We start from the raw sequence: 22,605 nt of genomic DNA, 5'->3' as shown, positions 1-22,605 counted from the left end.
TTATATTTCCTCCAGTGATTTACTTGGATGGCTTGCATAAACATTAATGAAAAAAAAAAACTGTGGCACGAGCAAATTCAATATAATAAGCCGGTAACAAATTGGCCAGTGCAAATTATTAACCTACATTGCTTTGTATGTTACCACTTATCTTCATCCCGTGTTTGTTTGTACATGTATCTCCACAATCAACCGAAGAAACACATAACAAACGTGTGGCTCCGCTAACCGTGAGCAAAAAATAATTGTTCAATATAGTTCCACTACACCATAAAGGTGCATTCCAGTTTAATTTTGCAATTTATTTATAAGGAACTATGTACGCTATATTGGGTTTCTTTAATAAATAGTTTTTCTAAATTTTAAAAATCTTTAATCTTTTCACAAAACCGCAAAACATTCGACAAAACACTTGTCCTCCGCGCTCGCACGTATTTCTCGTGTGAACCAAACTCGGATGGAGGCTGTGTGAAATTTGATCCATTCAATAATATCTTCTGCGATTCATTACTGGGAACTTATTTTTTGCGTTTTCTGTCCGCAAAACACTGGCCCTCATGTAAGGTGGTTTAGCCACTACGTGTATGTCGCACATAATCTAGTTTTTTTGCTGTCATCGTGAAAGTTAACCTCTTTTGTCTCGGTTTGACAGATTTTTTTCTCTCATCTTTCCCTTTTCCAGCTGGCGAGTTGGGAAACGCCGTTCAAGATGCATTCGTCATCGCAGTTGAACAGCAAGCTAGAGAAAGGCTGCAGCGGTTGTCAGCCCTCAAACGGATCACACCAGTGGACATGTCCCAACTTTCTATAAAGGTAAGATAAAATACCGGACAACGATGTGGGCTATTTTCTTAACATTGTGTTCTAGATATTACGGGAGAGAATACTGGATATATTTTTGTTTGCAATAAAATGAGTTTCAATTTCTTTTGGTTTGATTTCCAGATGGCTTTATACTTTTATGTATATCTGTCTCACGTTTTGTCTCACATCGCGTCCTGTTTGTTACTGGCCGCTCTTACTGTCTCTTTACCATGTTCACTTTACTCACAAACAAAGTGCGGTCACGCCGGTACGTGACAAAGAAAGGCCTAAGCAGTATGTGCTACCTCCTCCAACTTTATACTTGCTGCGTTGTTCAATGTCTATTATCACAACGGGCTCATAATGAGCATGTGTATTGGCTCTTTAACCTGTCTAGACAACTGTGGGTCGATGTTCATGAGTTCGGTTCACTTTCCTGTCCATGAGACATAGTGTCACTGTGTGGGGAGCGTAGATTTACTTACATATTTCCGTACAGATAAGAATGCATTGTTCAAAGTTATGCAAGGCATCGACCGTGTTTGGTAATATGAAGTAGAGAAACTGATCTTTGGAGACCAACCAACACAGTTTGAATCTTTTAGATGAATAAAATCTCTGTAATAGTAAATACAAGGTTCCATTTGTTTTTATGCAAGATTGTTTGCGAGCGTTTTAATTAAATTAATAAAAAACTACATAACTTAAATTAAGTCCAGATTTATCATGACAGTGTTGCCAGATCATTTGACATTCGCAATCATAAATCATAGAGTAAATAAATTTGGACAAGTTTGTTTGATTTACATTATGGCGTCATCCATAAAGTACGTCACGCTCTTTGGGGGGGGGGGGGCTTCATTTTGTTAGTTCACATAATCTTGGCGCTTCCATGACCAGCCGTAAAGAAACATCAGTTGCCAATAGTATTTCAACAATCAATGACTCTACCTTTGAATTTCCTGCAGATTCCCATGTTTCTGGTGAGGAAGTCAAAGTTGCAATAAAACAAATGAAAAATATGAAAGCTTCTGGCTTTGATAACATTTTTAATCTGGTGTTGAAAAAACAGAGTGATCAGTTCTTTCAACATCTAGCCAATATTTTCAATAAATGTTTGCAACTTTGTTACTTCCCCACCAACTGGAAACTGGGCAAAGTCATACCAATTTTGAAGCCTCAAAAAGATCCAACATCGCCAACAAGTTATCGTCCCATTAGTTTTTTGAGTAGTCTGTCCAAACTCTTTGAGAAGGTCATCTATTCAAGGCTTTTGGATTTTACCAACGATAATAATATAATTTTGAACGAGCAGTTTGGCTTCCGAAAGGGACATAATACTGCTCATCAGCTTACGAGAGGTTCCAAAATCATCAATCAGAACAAGCTTGAGTCTAAATCAACTGCTATGGCTTTGTTGGATGTTGAGAAGGCTTTTGACCAAGGGGCTGGAAACTCTAATATTACTTAGGAATACTAAGTATACTAACGATATTCCAGTATACTTGTTAGTATACTAACCGAAAAGCAATAAACTGTCAGTATACTAAGATACTCTCAGTATATTGGTAAGTATACTGGCGATATGTAAAGGAAATAATAAGTATACTAACATATATTTTGATATACTGGTCAACATAATAATTATAGCTCTAAGAGTTTCCATCCCCTTGCTTTTGACAATGTTTGGCATGATGGTTTGATACATAAACTGTATTTGTACGGTTTTCCAATGTATCTTATCAAAATTATCCAGCACTATCTTTCGGAGAGATCGTTCGGGGTTTTTCTGAATGGGATTGCTTCTGGATTATTCAACATTGATGCTGGGTTCCCGAAGGAAGTATTCTTGGCCCACTTCTGTACAATATTTTTACGTCTGATTTGCCTACTCTTCCTAGTAATGGTGTGTTGTCACTTTTTGCTGATGACACTGCCCTTATTTATAAGGGTAAAATATCAGATATTTAGTTGGCCGTCTTCAGAAGGGTCTTGACGTTCTTTCCGAATACTTTGGCGACTGGAAAATTCGCATAAATACAGCCAAAACTCAAACCATCATTTTTCCTCTTTCCAAATCTGCCAGATATGTCCCAAAGGATGATGTTTTGATTAAAATGAATGATGTTTTGATACCCTGGTCAAAGAAAGTTGTCAACTTAGGTCTCATACTTGACTCGAAACTTTTGTTTCGACAGCATGTAGACAAAATATTGAACAAGTGCAGCATTCTCATCAGGTGCTTGTACCCTTTAATTAACAAAAAATCAAAGCTTTCTTTGAAAAATAAGTTAGCAGTATACAAACAAATAATTTACCCCGTTATTGAGTATGCAGTACCTGTTTGGGAGTGTTGCGCTAGAACTCATAAATTGAAGCTCCAGCGTGTCCAAAACAAGGTAGTCAAAATGGTTTTGAATGTTCCTGGCTGGACAAGATCAAGTGAGCTTTTTGAATTAGCAGAAGTAAAAATGTTGGATCAGAAGATTCAAGAGAAATGTTTGAAATTTAGGGAAAAATGTGCTATTTCTGAATACCCCTTGATTCAAGGATTGGTTTAGTTTATGGTAAGTTTAAGTTAGTTTTAGGTTAGGTTATGTTTTCTTAACATTTTTTTTCCTCATTGTACCTCATGTTACAAAAATGATAAAGTAATAAAAATTAACAGTGTTTAAATCACGAAAAGCAAACTAAAGCTGAAGAGCCACAGCTGACCACTTATTATGTAAACCAAATGTAATTATTATAAAAAAGATTCGATAAAGTATATTTTATTCAAAAAAAATCCAGAGTTATGATTTTATGAATCAATACTTATTTTTTCAAAAAATTCAAATATTGGGCTTAAAAATTTTCGTGTTAGTCTTGATTTAAAAATATAAAATATTGTTTTCGAAAAGATCGGAAAATTTCACGAATGTTTCATATTTTAACATTGTGAATCGGACCATTAGTTGCTGAAATATCGACATTAGAAAATGGTGGATTGTTTAGGTGAGACTTAGAAAACATAAATTTTTCTGTTTTTAAACTTTTGCATGGCAATATCTCAGCAACTAAGGGTCGTATCATCAAAGTTCAAAAAGGAAAAATGTAGAGAATTTTCTCAGCTTTGCAAAAATATTTTTCCAAAAGTGGGCAAACATGTGCATTAATTTAAAAAAAAAATAAAAAGTGCTACTATTTTCAAAAAAGTCACCCAAAAATAGCTATAACTTGAAAACGGTGCACTTTATGAAAATTTCACTAAAGTACTTTTTGATTGCAAATTTGACTTTATATCGAAAAATGTTTGCAACCAATATTTCGATTTTTTGAAAAAATAAGTATGGATTCAAAAAATCATAACTCGGTCGAAGATTTTTTGCAAAACCTGGAAATTTCTGAAAAGTTTGCATTTGATGTCCTCTAAAACATATCAAAAAATAAAAAAAATAAAAAAAGCGTTTTCTTTTGCAAATCATGTTTTAGTGACAAAAAGTTCAATAAAAAATCACCATTTTTTTACCGACTATAGTTTTTTTCAGTTTAGTCTTATCCAAACGTACAACTTTGCCCAAGACACCAAATCAATCAAAAAGTTTCTTCAAAAGATACAGACTTTTGAATTTTAATACATCATTTTTGTATGGACAATTATTTGGACAAACATATGATCAAAATGGCTTCTTTGGGCATAATAAAAACACCGAAAAAGTTTCAGCTGGGTTAAAAAATACAAAAAAATGAATGACCGAAATCTGAGAAAACTACTCTTTTAAAACATTTTCAAATTAATTTTGTTTACTTTCCCTCCTTTTTTATTTCTAGCTGAATCAGCAAAGTCAAGCAAAAGGAGGTACTACACAAGATCTAAGTTTCCTGAAGGAAGCCTCGCCAATATACGTAACGTCACTTTCGAGCAACACCGTTTCCGTAACCAACACCAGCACAACGGTAACGGCAGGAACGAAGTCGAACTGCTCAGCTGGGTCCAATTTACAAAACACTGCAACCAATAACAATAACACGGTGAAACAAATAGGTAATGTAACAGCAACCACCGCGTTGACCGCTCTCACCGCAACTAATCCGGTGGCTGGGTCAACAGCAGCAGCTGTGGCGAAAACTGCTCAAAATGTGATCAACTCCAACGTCGGCCCAAAGCCAACCACTAATCAAATCCAATCAGCTGCACCTCTGTCCTCCAACGTCAGTATCTACACGAATGTTGGTTCCTCGTCGGCGTCCGCCCGTTTGCCGAATGCCTCCTCCGCCGTCGTGACACCTAACGTAGCATCGACGTCCACGTTCCGTGGCACACCGGCAGGGGCCGCAGGGACCATACTCAAACCTAACGAACAGCAACAATTCAATCTGAATAACAACACTAACGCCATCAACAACAATATTGTTAACCTGAACCATAGTCTCCTAAACAACAACAGCATTAATAGCAATATAAGTAAAACTGGTGCTGGTAGCAGTTCTTGTGGTAGTTATTACAGTAATCTAACGAATCCGATCATTACGAACGGTCACGGTCCCAAGCGAGAGGTAATCTCATAATTCCGTATTAACCATCACCTTTACTAACGGCATGCAAAAATGTTGTACAACTTAATGTTTAAACCGTGCACTCTCTTATATATATCTTTCATACCTTCCTCCTCAGCTGGCCACACTCTCCGAGGGTGAACTCGAGCCACAGGAGGAGCCGTATGAGACGAGCAGTAACATATCAAGGGGAGGCACCGAAGTACTACTAGGCGACCAAAGCTTACGACAAGGAAATCAGTAAGTCACCATTCTTATTCAATCTCATATTTATAATTTCCAATAGTAAAGAACCCCAGTGTTTCCAACCCAAGCCACAAGTGTTTGGAGGCATGGCTTCAATGAGAACAAAAATACACCACGGAGTGCCAGATCGTCCATGTGGAACATCACTATTCAGCACACGGGAACATGAATAGATGAGTCGTATATAATGCACTTTTGCCAATGAATTTATCGCCAAAGTGGGAGCCCGGCCCGGAGAACCGTAACGTGTGCCACACACGATGTTTCCGGCGGGGCTGATGTTTATTTCCTGTCTGTCATCGTCGCACCGGCACCGCCGGTGATGTTCTGAATCTTGTACTTGCAGTTCGTAAATGTGTCACACGTATATATATATATATATATATATCGTGTATCATAATGAGTTGTCGTCCACAAGTGGTATTGAATCAGAGCAGGTGGGTGGGACCGAGGATAGTTTATTTAACGCAGCTGCATTGTACCCTAAAGTGTGTGTATCTATGTGAACTCATGGAAAAAAATAGTTATTTTTATGAGTTAGTGTTGGCTCTTACGGCAGTTAATGAAATTCGTTATGGCCAAAGTACTTCCACCCATTGGCCCGTGTCACGTTAATGGACCACATGTGCGTGTAGCACTGCACAAGGCTATAATATGATTTGTATTCACGTAAAAGCTTTGCAATACATTTTGGTCTACTATTTCTGGCTGAAATGCCTTGTTAGTAGGTACGCGAGAATGTACTGTCATAAATTTGGAATCGAAATGCGCAGAATGAAGTTAGTTTTGGAATAAACCATATGACGGTAAACGTGAATAAACGTTGTCGTTATCAATTAGTAATAATTGACCCATGAAATGCACCTGCTGGCCTAAAACTCATTTATTTTTTTTATGGACTCGCCAACCAATAAAAATTATGAATATTTATCACTTTTAATATCTCAACTCATCTTTTTATATTTTTTTTGTTTAAAAGAAATAACTAAATCCTCAAATGGCAAATAAAACTCTAAACCATAGTTCCCAAATGAACCGGTCAGGCTAGGTTCACCTATAAACTTGGTTCGGCTTAAGCCTCCCTTTGTGGTTCAATCCTGGTTCAGTGAACCATGAACCATGGCTTAAGCCAGGCTAACCAGGCTAATAAAAACCATAGGAATAATGCACTGTGTAACAAATCTTATAGTGTAGCAATGTTACAATGTAACATTTATTACACCGTAACATTCGTTACACCGCATAATTCGTTACACCGTAACATTGTTACACCGTAACATTGTTACACCGTAACATTTTTACACCGTAACATTGTTACACCGTAACATTGTTACACCGTATTATGATTACACCGTAACATTGTTGCACCACAAAATTCGTTACACCGTAACATTGTTACACCGCAACATTTATTACACCGTAACATTGTTACACTGTAACATTGTTACACCGTAACATTGTTACACCGTAACATTGTTACACCGTAACATTGTTACACCGTAACATTGTTACACCGTCACATTGTTACACCGTAACATTGTTACACCGTCACATTGTTACACCGTAACATTGTTACACCGTAACATTGTTACACCGTAACATTGTTACACCGTAATATTGTTACACCGTAATATTGCTACACCGTAACATTCATTACACCGTAACATTCTTACACCACAACATTCATTACACCGTAACATTGTTACACCACAACATTCGTTGCATCGTAGCTATCATTACACCGTGACATTCCTTACACCGTAATAATGTTACGGTGTAATACTGTTACGGTGTAACAATGTTACGGTTTGAGCATACTACGGTGTAACAAAGCTTGCCGTTTAGCCTAACATTCTTTGATTAGGTTCAAGCCAGGTTCAAGCCTGGTTCAAGCCAATGGTTCATTTTGGCTAGCCTCGCCTGGTTTGAACCAAATGAACCATGGCTCACGGCACTCATTGAGCCTGAGCCGACGATGCTTGCCGACGTGTGGTGTGAACCTGAACCAGAAAAATGAACCTAGCCTAGCCGATGGCTTAGGCTCGTGGGAACACTGCTAAACTATAACTTTGCAATAAATTCTGAACTAGGCTAACTAGACAAAACTGCTTTTTATCTTGTATGCTTTGTATCTATTATAAAAAAAATCTGAAAATAAAAGAGTTCGTCTATGAAATGTTGAAAAGTTGTAAAAACATTCAATTCCTGTATTTTTGCCTTCCTCACCTTACCGAGAAAAGGCTTTACAATAATGCACTCAATTATCTCCGGACTGGCTGAACCGATTTGGGCCGTTTTGGTCTCATTCGATCCGTCTTGGGGTCCCATAAGATCCTAGTTAATACTACGGTGTTGAGAAAAGTACTTCAAAAGTGATGCTTAAAAACAATTTTGGCTTTAGGTTGGAAAGTTGTTAAAAAGGGTGGATTTTGTAAAAAAAAACCCGTCTCATTATATATTTTTAGAAAGGTTTTTGAAAGATCTTTCTAATGATCCTAGAACGCCGAAGATATCGGATATCGAAAGTTATGACGACTTAAGTTTTATTCATATACTTTTTGTAAAGAATTGGGTAAGGAAGGCTCATGATGTACTGTGGTACGCGCGGTTGGTGCTACCCCGCGCAGTACTAAACCATACTTGTTGTGGTGGCAGTTCTGAAGTCGCTCTTTTTCTCGCATTATTTATGTCTCTCTGTGGTTCCACTATCAAAATTAACCCTTTCAGCTAACTGCGATCGGTGGCGCGAAATGCACCGATGCGCCATGTATGTTCCATGTAGTTTAGAGTAATTATCGTCAGATCCCAATAAAGTGTCCGTTGGAGAAGTTCGGTATGTTTGCGAGTGCAAAATAAAGTTTGTGTTTTACGAACTTCGCGGTGTTTGATTTCCTCCGGAACTCTCCAGAGTGATCCGGCCCCATCCGGTTCTGTACACTTTTTTGAGTTCAGATCTCATATTTTTTTAATAAAAATGAAATCCGGATCAATCATGGTAGGATATTAAAGATACGACATCCCTGTCAGAAGTTATGAGTATATAATGTTTGATTTTGTATTTGTACATATCTGCATAGCTATTTAGAACGCACCAGGTGGATTAAGTAATGTTTTTTTTTATATATTTTTTGTCGCCGCTTGTAGAGGTATGGTTAAGTGACAGTTTGTCAAAAGAAAGTGGACACCAGAAGATACGTGCAAAAGAAGTTTAAATTTTGATTTCAATGCTAAATGCTTGTTTTCATGTACGCAGGATAAGATTATTTTCACCGTATCTTTGTAAACCTCAACCAATCCCGCAATATTGAGATTGTTTCTTTTCCTGATTACTGTATTTTTTTGTAAACAAGCATGGCTGAATGATTCTGAATGTTTGTTTAAGCAAAACATTTTTTGCAGAAAAATTAATTAATATCTAAAAAAATCAATTTTGAAGTGCTCAGTTGGAAATGATAACATCAAAAACTTATTTCCAGAAAAATCAACATACTATCATTGCTAATGCAAGAGTCAATGACATGCTTGATGAATGAAGCAAAAGGGGTAAAACAAGGTGAAATATAACATTACAGAGATGGGATCAAATGCATCGTCTTACGTTGGTTTTTTCAGATTTTTTTTTAAATACATATCATATCTTACTTTTACTAATACATATATAAATTGATTCTTAGCATACACTTTATGTGGTGAATTTTTGTTAATTTTAAATCATTTTCTCATCCCTGAAACTACAAAGCATAGTGTTTTTCTCCACAGCTGTTACACCCTGTACCTACTTTCAAGCTCGCCCGGCTCAAACATCATGCATTTTACATTTCTGCATGTTCTCATTTCGCTTTGAAAGAAGGAATGCAAACATTTCCTCCAATTTAGGACCAACAAAAGGATAAAAAGGCGTTGGCGTGGGTGGAAGATGTGTGTCAAGTCAATTCATTCAATAACACATCATCATCATCATCATCGCCCGAATGACGCTTTGTGGGAGCAAATTTCCATCATGGGAGTTGTCTCAAAAAGATCTGATGGCTGGTGTTGGATGTTAGTTTCTCCATTATTTGGACAGTTGTGTCAAGGTTCTGTGCCTGAACGTTTTTTTCTCACGTGTCGAAACAAAAATGTTTTCTTAGCCAACCTTTAATTGAGGTTTAACCTCAAAAGGAATACTTCCAAAAGTATTACGATTCCAATGTTACAACCATTCTTATGATGAATATTTATGGCACGCTAAATATTTCAGACACTGGAAATTTTCAAAATAAAGTGTTATTTGAATATAAAAAAAAAACAATCAAGTAAAAAACACACTTTTACATGGATTAATATGCTGTGTAAGCAGGGCCAGCCAGGTATTGGTACACGCGAAACGATCAGAATCGCGAAACAATGGGAATCGATGGTCGATTGGATAATTAGCTGGACGGAGAGAGATCAATAAACTGCATCACTTTTAAGGCAACACGTTCGTTGGCCCGTCACGTCGCAGGTCGTCCGTAAAACGTTGGGCAATTTACTCGATTTCCTAACCTAATTTGTTAATTGACTAAATTTTATTTCCTGTTTTTTTTATTGATTCCCACGAACAGCTCGGCAAAATTTTAGATCCACTATCGTTGGGACAAATGTAAGAAATGATCATAACCTGACACTCTTTAAACAAAGCATTTTTCAGAGGCCTCCGAAATTGGGAATGGATAAGAACATAAATTTTTCACTATTTATAAGGATTTTATTTTATAAATTTGGGATCAATTCATCGTTGTCATGCTATCATATCGCACGTAGACATTCAGAGAAAAACGCGTTTTAATGCTTGACCTAGAATTATCTAAAACTAGCGCACGCAATGTGAACAATAACAAACACGTTTTGTTTAGTTGACCATTCCATGCATTGTCCCGAAGTTTGGTCGAATTTGATTGCCGGAGTCCCGAGTTATAATCACAAATCTGTAGTTTAAAAAAAACGGTCCAATAAACCAAATTGCCAGTTTTTGCTTTTTGGGTGTTTTCAAAACTGCCTTGAGTCAGGAGTGTTAAAAAACACCCAAAAAGCAAAAACTGAAAATTTGGTTTATTGGACCTTTTCAAAAAAACAAAAAACTCCAGAAATGTTTATCGTAGTCGGGCATGTACGTGTTTCAAATGCGTTCTGACCTGATATTCTTTAGGCCAGTCGTCGCACTTACAGCAATTTTTAGGGTGTGTCAGGATAGCACAACATGATTGAAACTTCTTTCATATGAAAAGTGACAACAATGTGAAAAATAATAGCTTAATATACGATCATTTCAAATTCGCAAATAATCTTAAACTTCCCTTCCCACGGTGAGGCAGTGAAAGCTGCACAAAATGGTGTTCTGAACTCAATTTGGCCCAAAATGCACGTGCGGCAAGATATAACGACAATGACGAATTGTCTCCAAGAAAATGATGCTAAAAATTGTGTTGTGTTGTAAATGTGTTTTAATGGCTCTCTATGAGATTAGGTTATGTTGAACCAAATTGGCGGAAATTTGAGATGAGCCGTGTGCAGGGTGAAGCCGACATTTAAATTTAGTTTACCAGTAATTTGTTACCAGTAACTTAGATTCCAATCCAACAACTCTGTTCATTAGGGAAGTAATTGCTGTACGAAATGAGTGATGAAATATATTGCGCGTATTCCCGAAAAGGACACGCGGCAAACCAGCCTCGATACGACGCGCCGCACTTTCGGCAAATGCGCGCTGTCAAATCCAATACTGTGCGTTTTGTTTTTGTTGATCTTCTTGTTCGAATTGCATGGCATTGTTGCCGGGTATGTTTTTTATTGCACAAAAAGTGCAGAAAATCGCTGGCTACAACGTCTATGGCACATTCTGAAATGCCGCGTGGCGTGTATCTTTGAAAGAAACGGACAATACTTTACTAGAAAAATCAAATTATTCGCTCTACAGCATTGCCTTGGCGTTCTCGATTGCGAGATTCCTACTCGAAACTAAGTGTCCGAAGGCTTGATTGTTGAGGCAATTGCAAACCTTTTTTACACCTTAGCTTCCATCCACCCCGGGATTCGAACTGACGACCTTTGGATTGCGAGTCCAACTGCCTACCAGTGACTCCACCGAGGCAGAGCCCAGGGGAGACGACTCCTACACATGGACTGAGCTAACGACCTAACCTTTTTTAGATTAGTCCGGGGCCAACATTTACTTCCCGTTCGCGTGATCAGACAAATCTCGTCTCAAAATTTGCCACCGGGACCTTCTGGGATTGAACCCAGGCCGACTGGGTGAGAGGCAACCACGCTTACCCCTACAACACGGGTCCCGGCTAAACATACTTAACTATTATTAATATCAAAAAGGATAGTTAGAAATAATTATTGGCTCAAATTTTACATGAGAGTTTTTTGGTCAAAATTATTAGACCTGAACTTTTTTTGTTTGGTGATTATGGAGGTCCTATCTGATATAGGTTGTTCCAAAAATGGGTGTTTTTGACGATTTTCGCTCACGGTTTCTCTATCATTTTCGTTTACGTTTATTTTTTTCATCAAACTATTTTTATAAGGTCCTTTTCGGTACTGGGACCAGGTTAGGACCAAGTCGGCTTTTGTAATTACATTTTTCTTGAAGCTAAGAGTAATTACAGAGGATCTTGTGTGTAAATGTTAGTGGGAGGGGAGCCGATTACCCGCGGCCTACTCGGGGTTAGTAGGGAAGGGATTGATGTTAAAAGACAAGGCGTGGGAAGGGAAGTTTAAGATTATTTGCGAATTTGAAATGATCGTTTATGAAGCTATGGTTTTTTCACGTCCGTTTGCCTGTGGATCAATATTCCCAAGACACCATTCAATATACTGAACAACGTCATTTGCGAAAGACCCAAAAACACTGACTGCCTCCAGACTTACCTTTCTGTGGCTTTTCAACCTTCTTTATTGCTCAGTATTCTGTTTACTCTATTCTTCACAGAAACTAGCTCTAGCTAGAAACGTTATTGTAGGCTCATCTTTTCTTCCGTGGAAGATCGTTCTCATGTGCTGGTCCTTCCTGCGTCTGTGTTGGTACACACCTATAAGATACGCTTTACTTTTTTTTCATTTCTTGCCTCGGCCTTCCTTGGCCACTTCCCGTGTTCAAATTCTATGGTCCCTCCACACACCCTTCACACACATACGGCAATGGCCGGCCGTGTTGCAGCAGTAACTCTCGCAAACGCAAACAGCTCTAAAAAATACCCTCTCAACCGATGGCGATGGTTTAAGGTTTCTTCGCTGCTGGTGGATTCGCCTCGGCTGAGCCGCCGCCGCCGCCGTTTTGTGTATATGCTAGTGTCTTTCTCGCTTCACTTGGCCCGATGGTTGCTGGCTAAGGCAGGTACATTTTTCCGGCAGACCTGCTCGTCAGTCTTGGAAGAAGAATGAAAGTGAACGGTTGAATTTCTTCACCAAAGTGCTTCTCGTCGTCTCGTGCGATCGTCGTCGTCGTCGGTTAATTAATGCTACTCGTCGTGTGTAATTTTTGCTTCCCGTGAAATGTGCACTTAACTAGCTGTTTTATTTGTGGATTTGTGCGTTTTTTTGGTTAGTCCACGACTAGTCAGGTTTTAGGTTGGTTCAACATTTCGTAGAAGATTTTGTTGTTGCACTTCGGCGGAACCGATGTCCGATCAAGTGCCCAACAAAGCCATTGTCAACACGGAGGGATAGTGTTTCACTGTTTACTTATGCTGTTTACTGAAAGACTTACTTTCACGTGTCATATTTGCCTGCGCGCCAAAGTCGTTCGAGGGTAGCGAAGAATTTCGGAATGCCTTATTGCCGTGCACGATCGTTATGCCGTAGTAAACCCGGTGCGGTGGTGGTTTTGTGCAAAATGTGCAATATAAGTGTGCGATTATGTTTACATGCATGCATTATGACGTGGTGGGCGCAAAGTCGGTGAAATTCAGCGCCCGCCAATTGTTGCCACAAAGCCGAACCGAACCGAGCCGGCATGTTCCGATTGCGCGCGCCAAGAGTCGATAGAGTGCGCGATGCCTCGGACGGTCGGACGGATGATGGTGTAACCCGATACGATACTATGTGCCACTCGAGGGGTTTGAGGTTTGGCTCCGTCCAACGCAGCGTGGAGTGTTCAACACTCACACGAAAAAAAAAATTGATTATGGAATTAGTGAAACAGAACACAAAACAAACTATTTAACGAAATCAATTTTACGCACACTGCCGCGATGGTTTGGCTCTGGTTTGAGTGGGCTTATTGATGGCCACTGGCCAGGCACAAACTGCACGGTCAGGTTGCATGGTACGGTGTGCCAGCACCCGGTGGCGTGCACACCCGAAACCAACGGCCAAAACGAAAACTGAACTTTGTTGGTCGAGCGCATACGTAATTTCAGACGGAACAGAGCGGCCGATTGTTTTGTGCAATCTGGGTAAATTTTGCACTGCCACCGCGCCGAGGCGTGTTGTGCTCTGATTCGTGTCTTCTAATTGAAGGGTGGAACGGAGCCATGGATGTTGTTCAAAAGTTTAGTTGGGGTATTTAATTTTGTAACATTTAACATTACATTACTTTAAATCATCCTGAATGGGCAGTCTATCCTGCTCATTCTTAATGCAAACATTTACTAACGTGAGCGGAACGGACTATGTGTTTACATGTTTTAGTTTGTTTTACACATCAAATCACATTTTATTGGACATCAATAAAATAAGGAAATACCGTATCTTGAAGGACCTTTCAAATAAAAGTCAAGAAATGTACTTGGGTAAAAAAAAACAGTCATTTAATTTACATTTTCATTTTCACAAAATTTAAAAAGGGGAAAACAACCATCTATGAAAACTAATATTTTTTGAATATATTTCGGATTTTTTTGAATATGTTTCAGATTTGATTTTTATTATGTGCAAACAAACTAAACAAAATAAAGTACAGTCTTTTCTTATAACCGGAACAGTTTACATATCGGTCCATGTTCGAAAAACATCGCAAATCAATAATAGAACTTAATATTTCGCTTTTACATACAAAATCAATCATGATTGCTCTAGAGAGTTTTAATTTAATATCATAAATTGGCGGCCTAAATATGATAAAATATCAGATTTTGAAATTTTTAAATTTAGGATCCTTGAACGCTCCAATCGATGGAATTGAATTATAGTGCAAATAAAATTGTAAATTTTGGGTATAAATGGTATGAAGTCATCTTAAGCTACCACACTCACCCACGTTTATCTATTGGAGTAGCAAAATTAACGTTACTTGCGATGGCCCAAAACAGTTAAACACAATATTTACAATTTTAATTGTTCGCAAGAAATTCACTACAATTCAATTATGTCTATTGGAGGGTCTTCAGGAATCCTAAATCTATTATACCTTGACGTAACTGAAGTGTTTACAACTTCGAAAATGTCGAATTGTGTAGCACAAAACACAAAATAAAAAAAACTTAAAAGGATGTGGAAGATTAGCAGTTTTCCAATAAAAACAATGTGTGTTTTATTTGGTTAAAAGTTACAGAATTTAAGGATTTAGAATTTTTAGATCGAAGATGGCGGCCAAAATAGGGGTGATGAAATATTTAAAATAAAGCATTTGGTAATTCAAAAGGCAATCTAACATTCCAATTAAAAAAGTGCGGTCTCGGGTTTCGTATTTTATGTTAAAAGTAAGAAAATTTAAAATAATAATACGATTTTTATTTCTTCATGTTTCAATTATTCGAAGTACAAACCTTCGGATAATCGAATCCTAGTTAAATTCAATTCATGATTGGACTTTCATAGAAATCCAAATGTTAGAACTTATTTATTTTTTCAATTCAATTCATTTTATTTACCGAAATAACAATTTTACAATTTGTGTGAATAACTGGTTCATAGAGATTTGGTGTTCCTTGCAACTATTTCCTTTTCAATAACCGTTTGGTAACAGAAGGTTCTTCAAATGCAATTAAACAAAAACTAGGGAAAATTTGGCCAAAAAACCTAGTGAGATCGAGAAGAACTTATTTAAAAATAAATAAATAATAAAGTTCCAAACCAATGTTTACTTTTTGAAAACTATCAATTTCTTTTTGAAAAAAATTGTTTTTTTTTTCTGCGATCTGAATTCTAAAGCATTCAGTAGAGGTAATACTTTGGATTGCTTCAGTTTACCATTTGCAAAATTTTATAAATTTCAAATCTTTTTAAGAGGACGTTTTTGTAAATATTGCTCGGTTTGTTCTAGAGGTCATATCTAGTTGCTCCGATTTGAATGAAACTTTCAGCGTTTGTTTGTCTGTTCAAGAGATGAACTCATGCCTTATATGAGCCCTCTACGACGAAGGGAGTGGGGTAAAACGGGCTTTGAAGTTTGAGGTCCGAAAAACATGAAAAATCCTAAAATTGCTCCCATTTGCGTAAAACTTGATCAATTCCAACTCTCTTAGATGCATTCAAAAGGTCTTTTGAAGTTCTTCAAAATGAGCCATTGACGACCAGGATTGGTTTAACTCTTGCTCATAGCTTTTGCAAATTGCTGTTAAAAATTGCTTTTTTTAAACCTTAATATCTTTTTGCAACAGCCTCCAACACCCATACTCCTATAGGTCAAAATTTAGGGAATTTCATGGACTATAAGCCATGAGGTATTAACTTTTTGGCCAATCGCAGTTTTTCTCATAGTTTTTTTGATTTTTCTATAGCAATCATTTTACAACGTTAGTTTTTGCCCTGTAGGCTTGCATAGCGGCACTTTTTGGTCTCAATTTGGCATATTCGGATTCCTCGGAAAATTTAACGTTAGTATTGGAACTGTAAATTTATTTTTTGGACCTCAAACTCCGTCCGTTTTACTCCACTTCCCTTTGTCGTAGATGGCTCATATTTGGCATGAGTTCTTCTCATGTATAAACAAACAAACGCTGAATGTTTCATCCAAATCGGAGCACCTCGATACGACCTGTTACACATTGGTGAAAAACTCGCTCTTAAATATCGATTTCAATAATGAATTTATAGTGCCATCTCAATCGAAAAAAAACGAACCCTTATCGTAACCATCTGTTGAAAATTGTTGGTTGAAAAAGAACACCTGTTAACTTTTTGTCGTCCCATCAGAGTCCACGACTATCATCATCTGCGGCGTACGGTATCAGTAATTTTAATTGTTGCTTCACTGATGCTGTTTAAATGCTTCTTCCGTCCCCACCTGCCGCCCGTTGACCGACCTATTCCAACGGTGACTCCATCGCCCTGGAACCGGTTTATGTCCGCGGCGGATCACTCTTCGCATTTTTCTGCTTAGAAATGACGGCCCCGTTGTTGCTTTTCCTCTGGACCAGATTGTCGCTGCCCGTTAACCGGCCACACATTTGTGGCACTTACAGCCAGAAGGCACGCAACATTGGCCCTGGAAGGAGGGAAGGTTTGTAGGGAAGGTGGGAGATATTTTCCGCGACGAAGACATGCTCGCGCGAAAACATAACTTCCTATCAAGTTGACGCATAGTGGGATGAATGGTGGCCGTAAAAAGGATGATTCAATGATTTTGTTGAAATTTACCACTCGAATTGGAAAGGGCACTCAACTCGAAGACTGTTTAAAATGAATTGATCAAAATTATGGAGAAGTGTTTGTTTTTTTTTTTTCAGTTATTCGCAGCCATCCTAAATTGCTGTTTCATTTATAATCTAATAAACTATCTTTAGTTTTATATTTTATTCGCTAATTTTTTTGCAAAAACAATTGCTATGCTACTTATTGATTTTTGGAAACTGCACTTTTTTAACCAACCTTTGTTTTTGTTCTGCGGATTAAATTTTAAAAATCATCCAATTTTTATTTAAACTAGTTAAGTAAATACCGAAAAGTTTACTAGAAAATTGACACCGATTGTTTATGGTTTTATTAGGCCGTTGCAAATATTTTTCAAAGTTTATGTCGCCCCCCTTCAAAATTTGTCCGAAAAATCAGAGGGCAATTTTTTTTCAAAAAACTCCAAAATTTAATGAAAATAGAAGTTAAATCAACTGAAAACAATCAAAAATTCATTTTTTGCAATTCCTTCGTGAAACTACTTACTTTTCCTGTCATTCTTGAACGACGAAATAGCCTACTTTTCTGTACCAAAAATAACAGAATCGAATAGCAACACTTTTCAGCACTTGTTTCGAAAAGTAACACTTTTCAACATTTTTTTGATTTAAACGATTTATTGACAAAATACATGAAAATTTTACATAAAATTTCACTCAGTGTGTGTTTTTTGGAATTGCAAAAAATGTTGTATGGAACTCGTTGCAAAACTTGATTTTTTCAGCACTCTTCGTATTTATCCAACTCGGTGAACCTCGTTGGATAAATGTACGACTCGCTGAAAAAATCCTCTTTTTGCAACTTGTTGCATAAACTACTATTTCAGCTTTTATAATCATATTTAGCTTGTCTGGGCTGAATTAAAAATATTTAGAATTTTTATGAAATTCCAAAGAAGAGAACCGCAACATTTTTTTTTCGCAAAAAAATAAATTTTTTGTCAATACTTAGATATTTTGAAAACTAATGATTGCAAAAAAACACTTGACAGGTATATAATGCATTTTAAAACACTTTTTTCATTCAAACTTGACTTTCTACCGTTTTTTGGAAAAAATAATTCCCACCAATAATTTTTACATCCTGAAATATTAGCAAATATGTTAATGAAAAGGAAAATATAATTAGCATTTTCTACCAACTTTTTGCATCGGATCGGCCATTTCCACTGTGCATCACCGTGGCCGCAGCCACAGTCAGCAGCATTATGTTTGATCGATGGCAGTGTGGACCGGTTTCGGCTGTCGGTTTGTAGTGCAGAGCGTCGCCGTTGACGTGGTCGTTTGTTTACTTGGCCGGACACTGATCGGACACTGCCACACTGGAAATGGCCTCTGCTGTGTGCCGTTTTCAGAGCACTTCCTGAGCGGTTCACAGTCAGACCTTCTGGCAAACATAACAACTTTCTAATACTTCGTTCAAATCTTTCTCCTGACGACAGAGCTAACGAGGAGATTGGACGAATTTTCGGGGGCTACTTTAAAGAAAGTCGAGGGCATGTGACTTATCAACAGTATCGTAAATTGCAAGTGAACTCTATCCCTCTTCTAATTGGCTTGGCTTTCAGAGTCACTCAACCATCGCTCAACGCCGTTTAGTGACCAATGATAAATCAAAGTGAATATACGCTATAAGGGACTTTCTTTCCTTCCCAGTTGAGCGATGATGATTGAGTGGCGGCACCCCCAGTCACTATCAAGTTACTAGTTTTTGCTTCTTCACCATCTACCAGAGAGTGCTGTTAAGTAACAGCCAGTAGTAGCCTACATTGGTGAATTCGCGAAGGAGCACAACAACTCAGCACCACTGTGGTTCAGTGAAACTTTCGATTCCTCGGTGAAGATCACGATGTGCAGCAGTAATGCAATGAAGGATATCGATATGCGTGAATAATTACTTGAAAAAGTTGTGTTGTGACCGGTAAAGGAAGAAACAAATCGGCTTTGGTGCGAAGACAAAGTTTTGCGTGGATGCAGTTTGTTTGGTGAAAAGTTGCTCTCTCGCGTGCCTTGGCACGGCTTCTGGTGCTGGTGCAGCTGCTGCTGTTTGGATGCTGGAAGGTGTTATTGGTGGTTGCTGCTGCGCTGGTGGTGGAAATGATATCGTTGGTGCTGCTGCTGCTGCTCACCTGAGAAACTCGTCGAAGAAGAAAGTCAATGTGCAAAGTGCACAAACGCCAAGAAGGAAAATATTGAATTCCGCGTAGCTGCCAGAGCCGATGAAAGACGGCAAAAACGCAAACATGAGGATTTTGAAAAATTGGTAAATTACAACTCACTTTCCTTCCTTGCAAACATAATCATGCCTGTATCCATTAGCGCGATGCGTTGACTCATTGATTACCACCTCGCCGAAAGGGTGAACACACGACCACTTCGAGTATTTCTCTTGAAAATGATTCAGTTGTCAGGAGACAACGAAGAGTCGTAAATTACGAAAGGTCAAACTGTGATGCAACCGTGTTGATGTGCACAATTGTGCATTTACTACCAAAGAATGAAACCTTGGAAATGTTTATTGCAAATACTTTTAGCTACAAGTTATCGAATATACCAGATGGCATTGCATAATGTAAGCGTTTGGCTTGAAAAATCAGAGGGCAACAATGTTTTTTTTTTGCAAAAAAAACTTCAAAATTTCAATGAACTTTGAGCATAATTGAAACAGTTAAAAAAGATTTTGAAGTTTTGTGAAAATTCGATGCACAAGTCCGCAAAACTATTTAGTGTCGCAAAAAATATTTTTCTCATCAGAATCAGGGCTTAGATTTTTGGACATCTAACGATGATTGTTGGAACCATGGCAAGTAATTTCGACTTTTGCGAAACTAAGTTCGGAAAATGTTGTACAAACCTACATAATAACTTCAAGTGCCGTAATATCAATGAACCATTTCTTCTTCTGTTTAACCAACACTGCTCTGCAAATCAAGAATTTTTCACACACTTCACCACTGCTGCTCCTCCCTTGGCCATGATGAACAAAAGGAAGTCGCTCCGGGCAAACAGTTTTTTCTCTTCTCCAGAATCATCCCATGTCCTTTTCATGTTTCATCATGAAATCTATTCGTTTCGATAGAATGGATTCTTCCGTTCGACGAAATCTCATACCTTTCTTCATTTATTTGCGTGAAACTTTTCTTTTTTTTTTATTTTATCCGGTGGGATTGAAAATCTCGGTATGCGTCGTAAACAAAGGAAAAAACAAACAACCCGGAGGAGCCAGGGCAAATGCATCACGTTGATGGAATGTGTTTTTGAACTGTTGGTGGGTACATGATATTCTATCCAGGTTTTTAAGCGAAGATGGCGCTCGAATGGTGAACGTCCGAAATGTCAAAATCGCGCAGTAGCACCAACATTAGAAAAAAAATATGGCTGTCATGCCATGGCACACTTGTTCCGTAATGTTGGTACCACTGCGTGATTTTGACATTTCGGGCGTTCACCATTCGAACGCCATCTTCGCTTAAAAACCTCGATACAACGCATTAACCCTCTAACGCCCAGAGCTGTTTGCTTATCGTAAAAATAGTAAATGGCTTAATTTTGGTACAATAATCCAGGAAATACTTCACTTTGACCCACACACATCGAATTGGGGCAAAAAAATAGAATTTGAATTGGTGCACCAGAGCACCATCAGGAAGATGAGCAACTTTTTTTTAAACCACAAAATCTCGATTTCTTCAAATCTATTGGTTCATTTGTTTGAAAACGCTTCGAAATGTGTTAAAAACAACTTATTTTTTGCTGTAAGACTATATTTCTGAAGTATTAACCACAAATTCTAAAATCTCTGCATTTTCAAGTTTCTTTGATTGGCTAATTCAAAACCCCACAAACCATTTTCATGAAAAATGAGGAAAATAATAAAACTATTGGCGAGATTATTGGTCTAATAACAATGTTTTGTCTTGTTCATGAATAGTCAAAACGTTTATAAACTTTTGTTTTGATAAAAATAAGCTTTTTCTATAATTTAGAAAAAAGTGCTCCTGAATATTTAGTTGCTCATATGCCTAGGTGGTGCTCTGGTGCACCAAATGAAAAAGGTAGAAAAACACTTAAAACCGGTCCAAACTTACAATGTTATTCACAGGGGTTCTTGTCCAAGATTCAAATGATAGCAAAACATTTTTTGTTTCATAAAATTTTGTGTTTGGTAATTTTTACGGGCTTTCGAAAACAGGTCTTATTTATTTCCCTAAAATTGGCCCATTTTTGTTTACATTTCACACTGTAACTTTGCTTGTGCTTAGCCAAATTTGATGGACTTTGGGGAGATGTTAGTATACATTCTACATGAACACCTGCAACTTAAAGCACCATGAAAAGTTGTGTCAGTTCCGAGATATTTGAGTTCAAAGTTTTGGTGCTCTGGAGTAACCATGGGCGGGAGAGGGTTAAAAGAGGTCATTCTTATTATTGCGATTTTTTTCAAAAATGTATTACTGTCAACACTAAAAAGCCCACGATAAGCCCAAACAGTGTTCAAAATTGTGACGTTTTCATGTCTGATATTCCGAAGGGTAAAGCAGGGTTGGGTCGTTTTTTTCTGCCAAAATCAATACATCAGCGTTTGAAATACTGATCCATCACTATTGTACTATTGTATACACGAAATCAAAGCATGTTTATTCGAAAGCTGTTTTTTAAAGCAAATGCAGTACATAAATGAATTTAAGAGCGAGTCCACGAACAGGGCATACCCTTTTGTATGGGACGTCGTTTGAACCTCACCAATCTGCCTGAAATTTTCAGGGATTGTTTGTACATACAAAACTAGCATCTGGCCAAAATAAAAGCACTCTAGATCAACAGGAAGTGGGGCAAATCGGGACACAAAGTTAAAAGGTTCTAAACCGTCAAAAATCTTAAAAAGGCTATAACTTAGGCAAAATTCAATTTATTTTCAAAATTAATATGCATCTGAAAGGGCATAAAAATGCAACAAAATGCAGGGAGAAGCATCCCAATTAATTAAATGTAAAGGGAGTTATTGGCATTTTAGTGAAAAAATAGCATAAGTTTCAATCCCAAATAAAAAAGTGTTCCATCCAGATATCAACTGCAGCTTGTAGGGGACATCTGGGACTACCATCTGAGACTGAGAACGCTTTGGGTAGGCAGTTTGTCAGATGTCGATGCGAGATGGGTATGCTTTGCTCGTGGACTCGCTCTTAAGATCTGCTGAACACATAGACATTTTTTTTTGTCGTTGCATGTAGCTAATTGTTGTTAATTGACCAATATATTTAAACAATATTGGATGCCATATTTTGTGACTCTATTGTGCAATTGCAACATAAAAAATATTTACATATAATAAATTTAACTTTCGATATTTTTAGTGACACTGTGTCCTACACTTCCAACTATCCCAAAAAAACTGAATAAAACGTCGGTTTCCGTCATAACTTCCGCCGTCTTCTTCTGA

General features: G+C 37.7%; 1 protein-coding gene across 1 annotated transcript in view; it reads left to right on the top strand.

Moving 5' to 3' along the window:
* The window catches only part of LOC6034019, an 82,273-nt gene that overhangs the window by 24,023 nt on the left and 35,645 nt on the right, over positions 1-22,605 (top strand). The window contains 3 exon segments of the mRNA XM_038266161.1: positions 683-813; positions 4,615-5,340; positions 5,459-5,580. Coding sequence (XP_038122089.1) covers positions 683-813; positions 4,615-5,340; positions 5,459-5,580 — 979 coding nt within the window.

Source organism: Culex quinquefasciatus, chromosome 3 (genome assembly GCF_015732765.1).
Source record: "Culex quinquefasciatus strain JHB chromosome 3, VPISU_Cqui_1.0_pri_paternal, whole genome shotgun sequence".
NCBI classification, from domain to species: Eukaryota; Metazoa; Arthropoda; class Insecta; order Diptera; family Culicidae; genus Culex; species Culex quinquefasciatus.
Note: the sequence above shows the minus strand (reverse complement) of the source record. Positions and strands in the feature narration are given on the sequence as shown.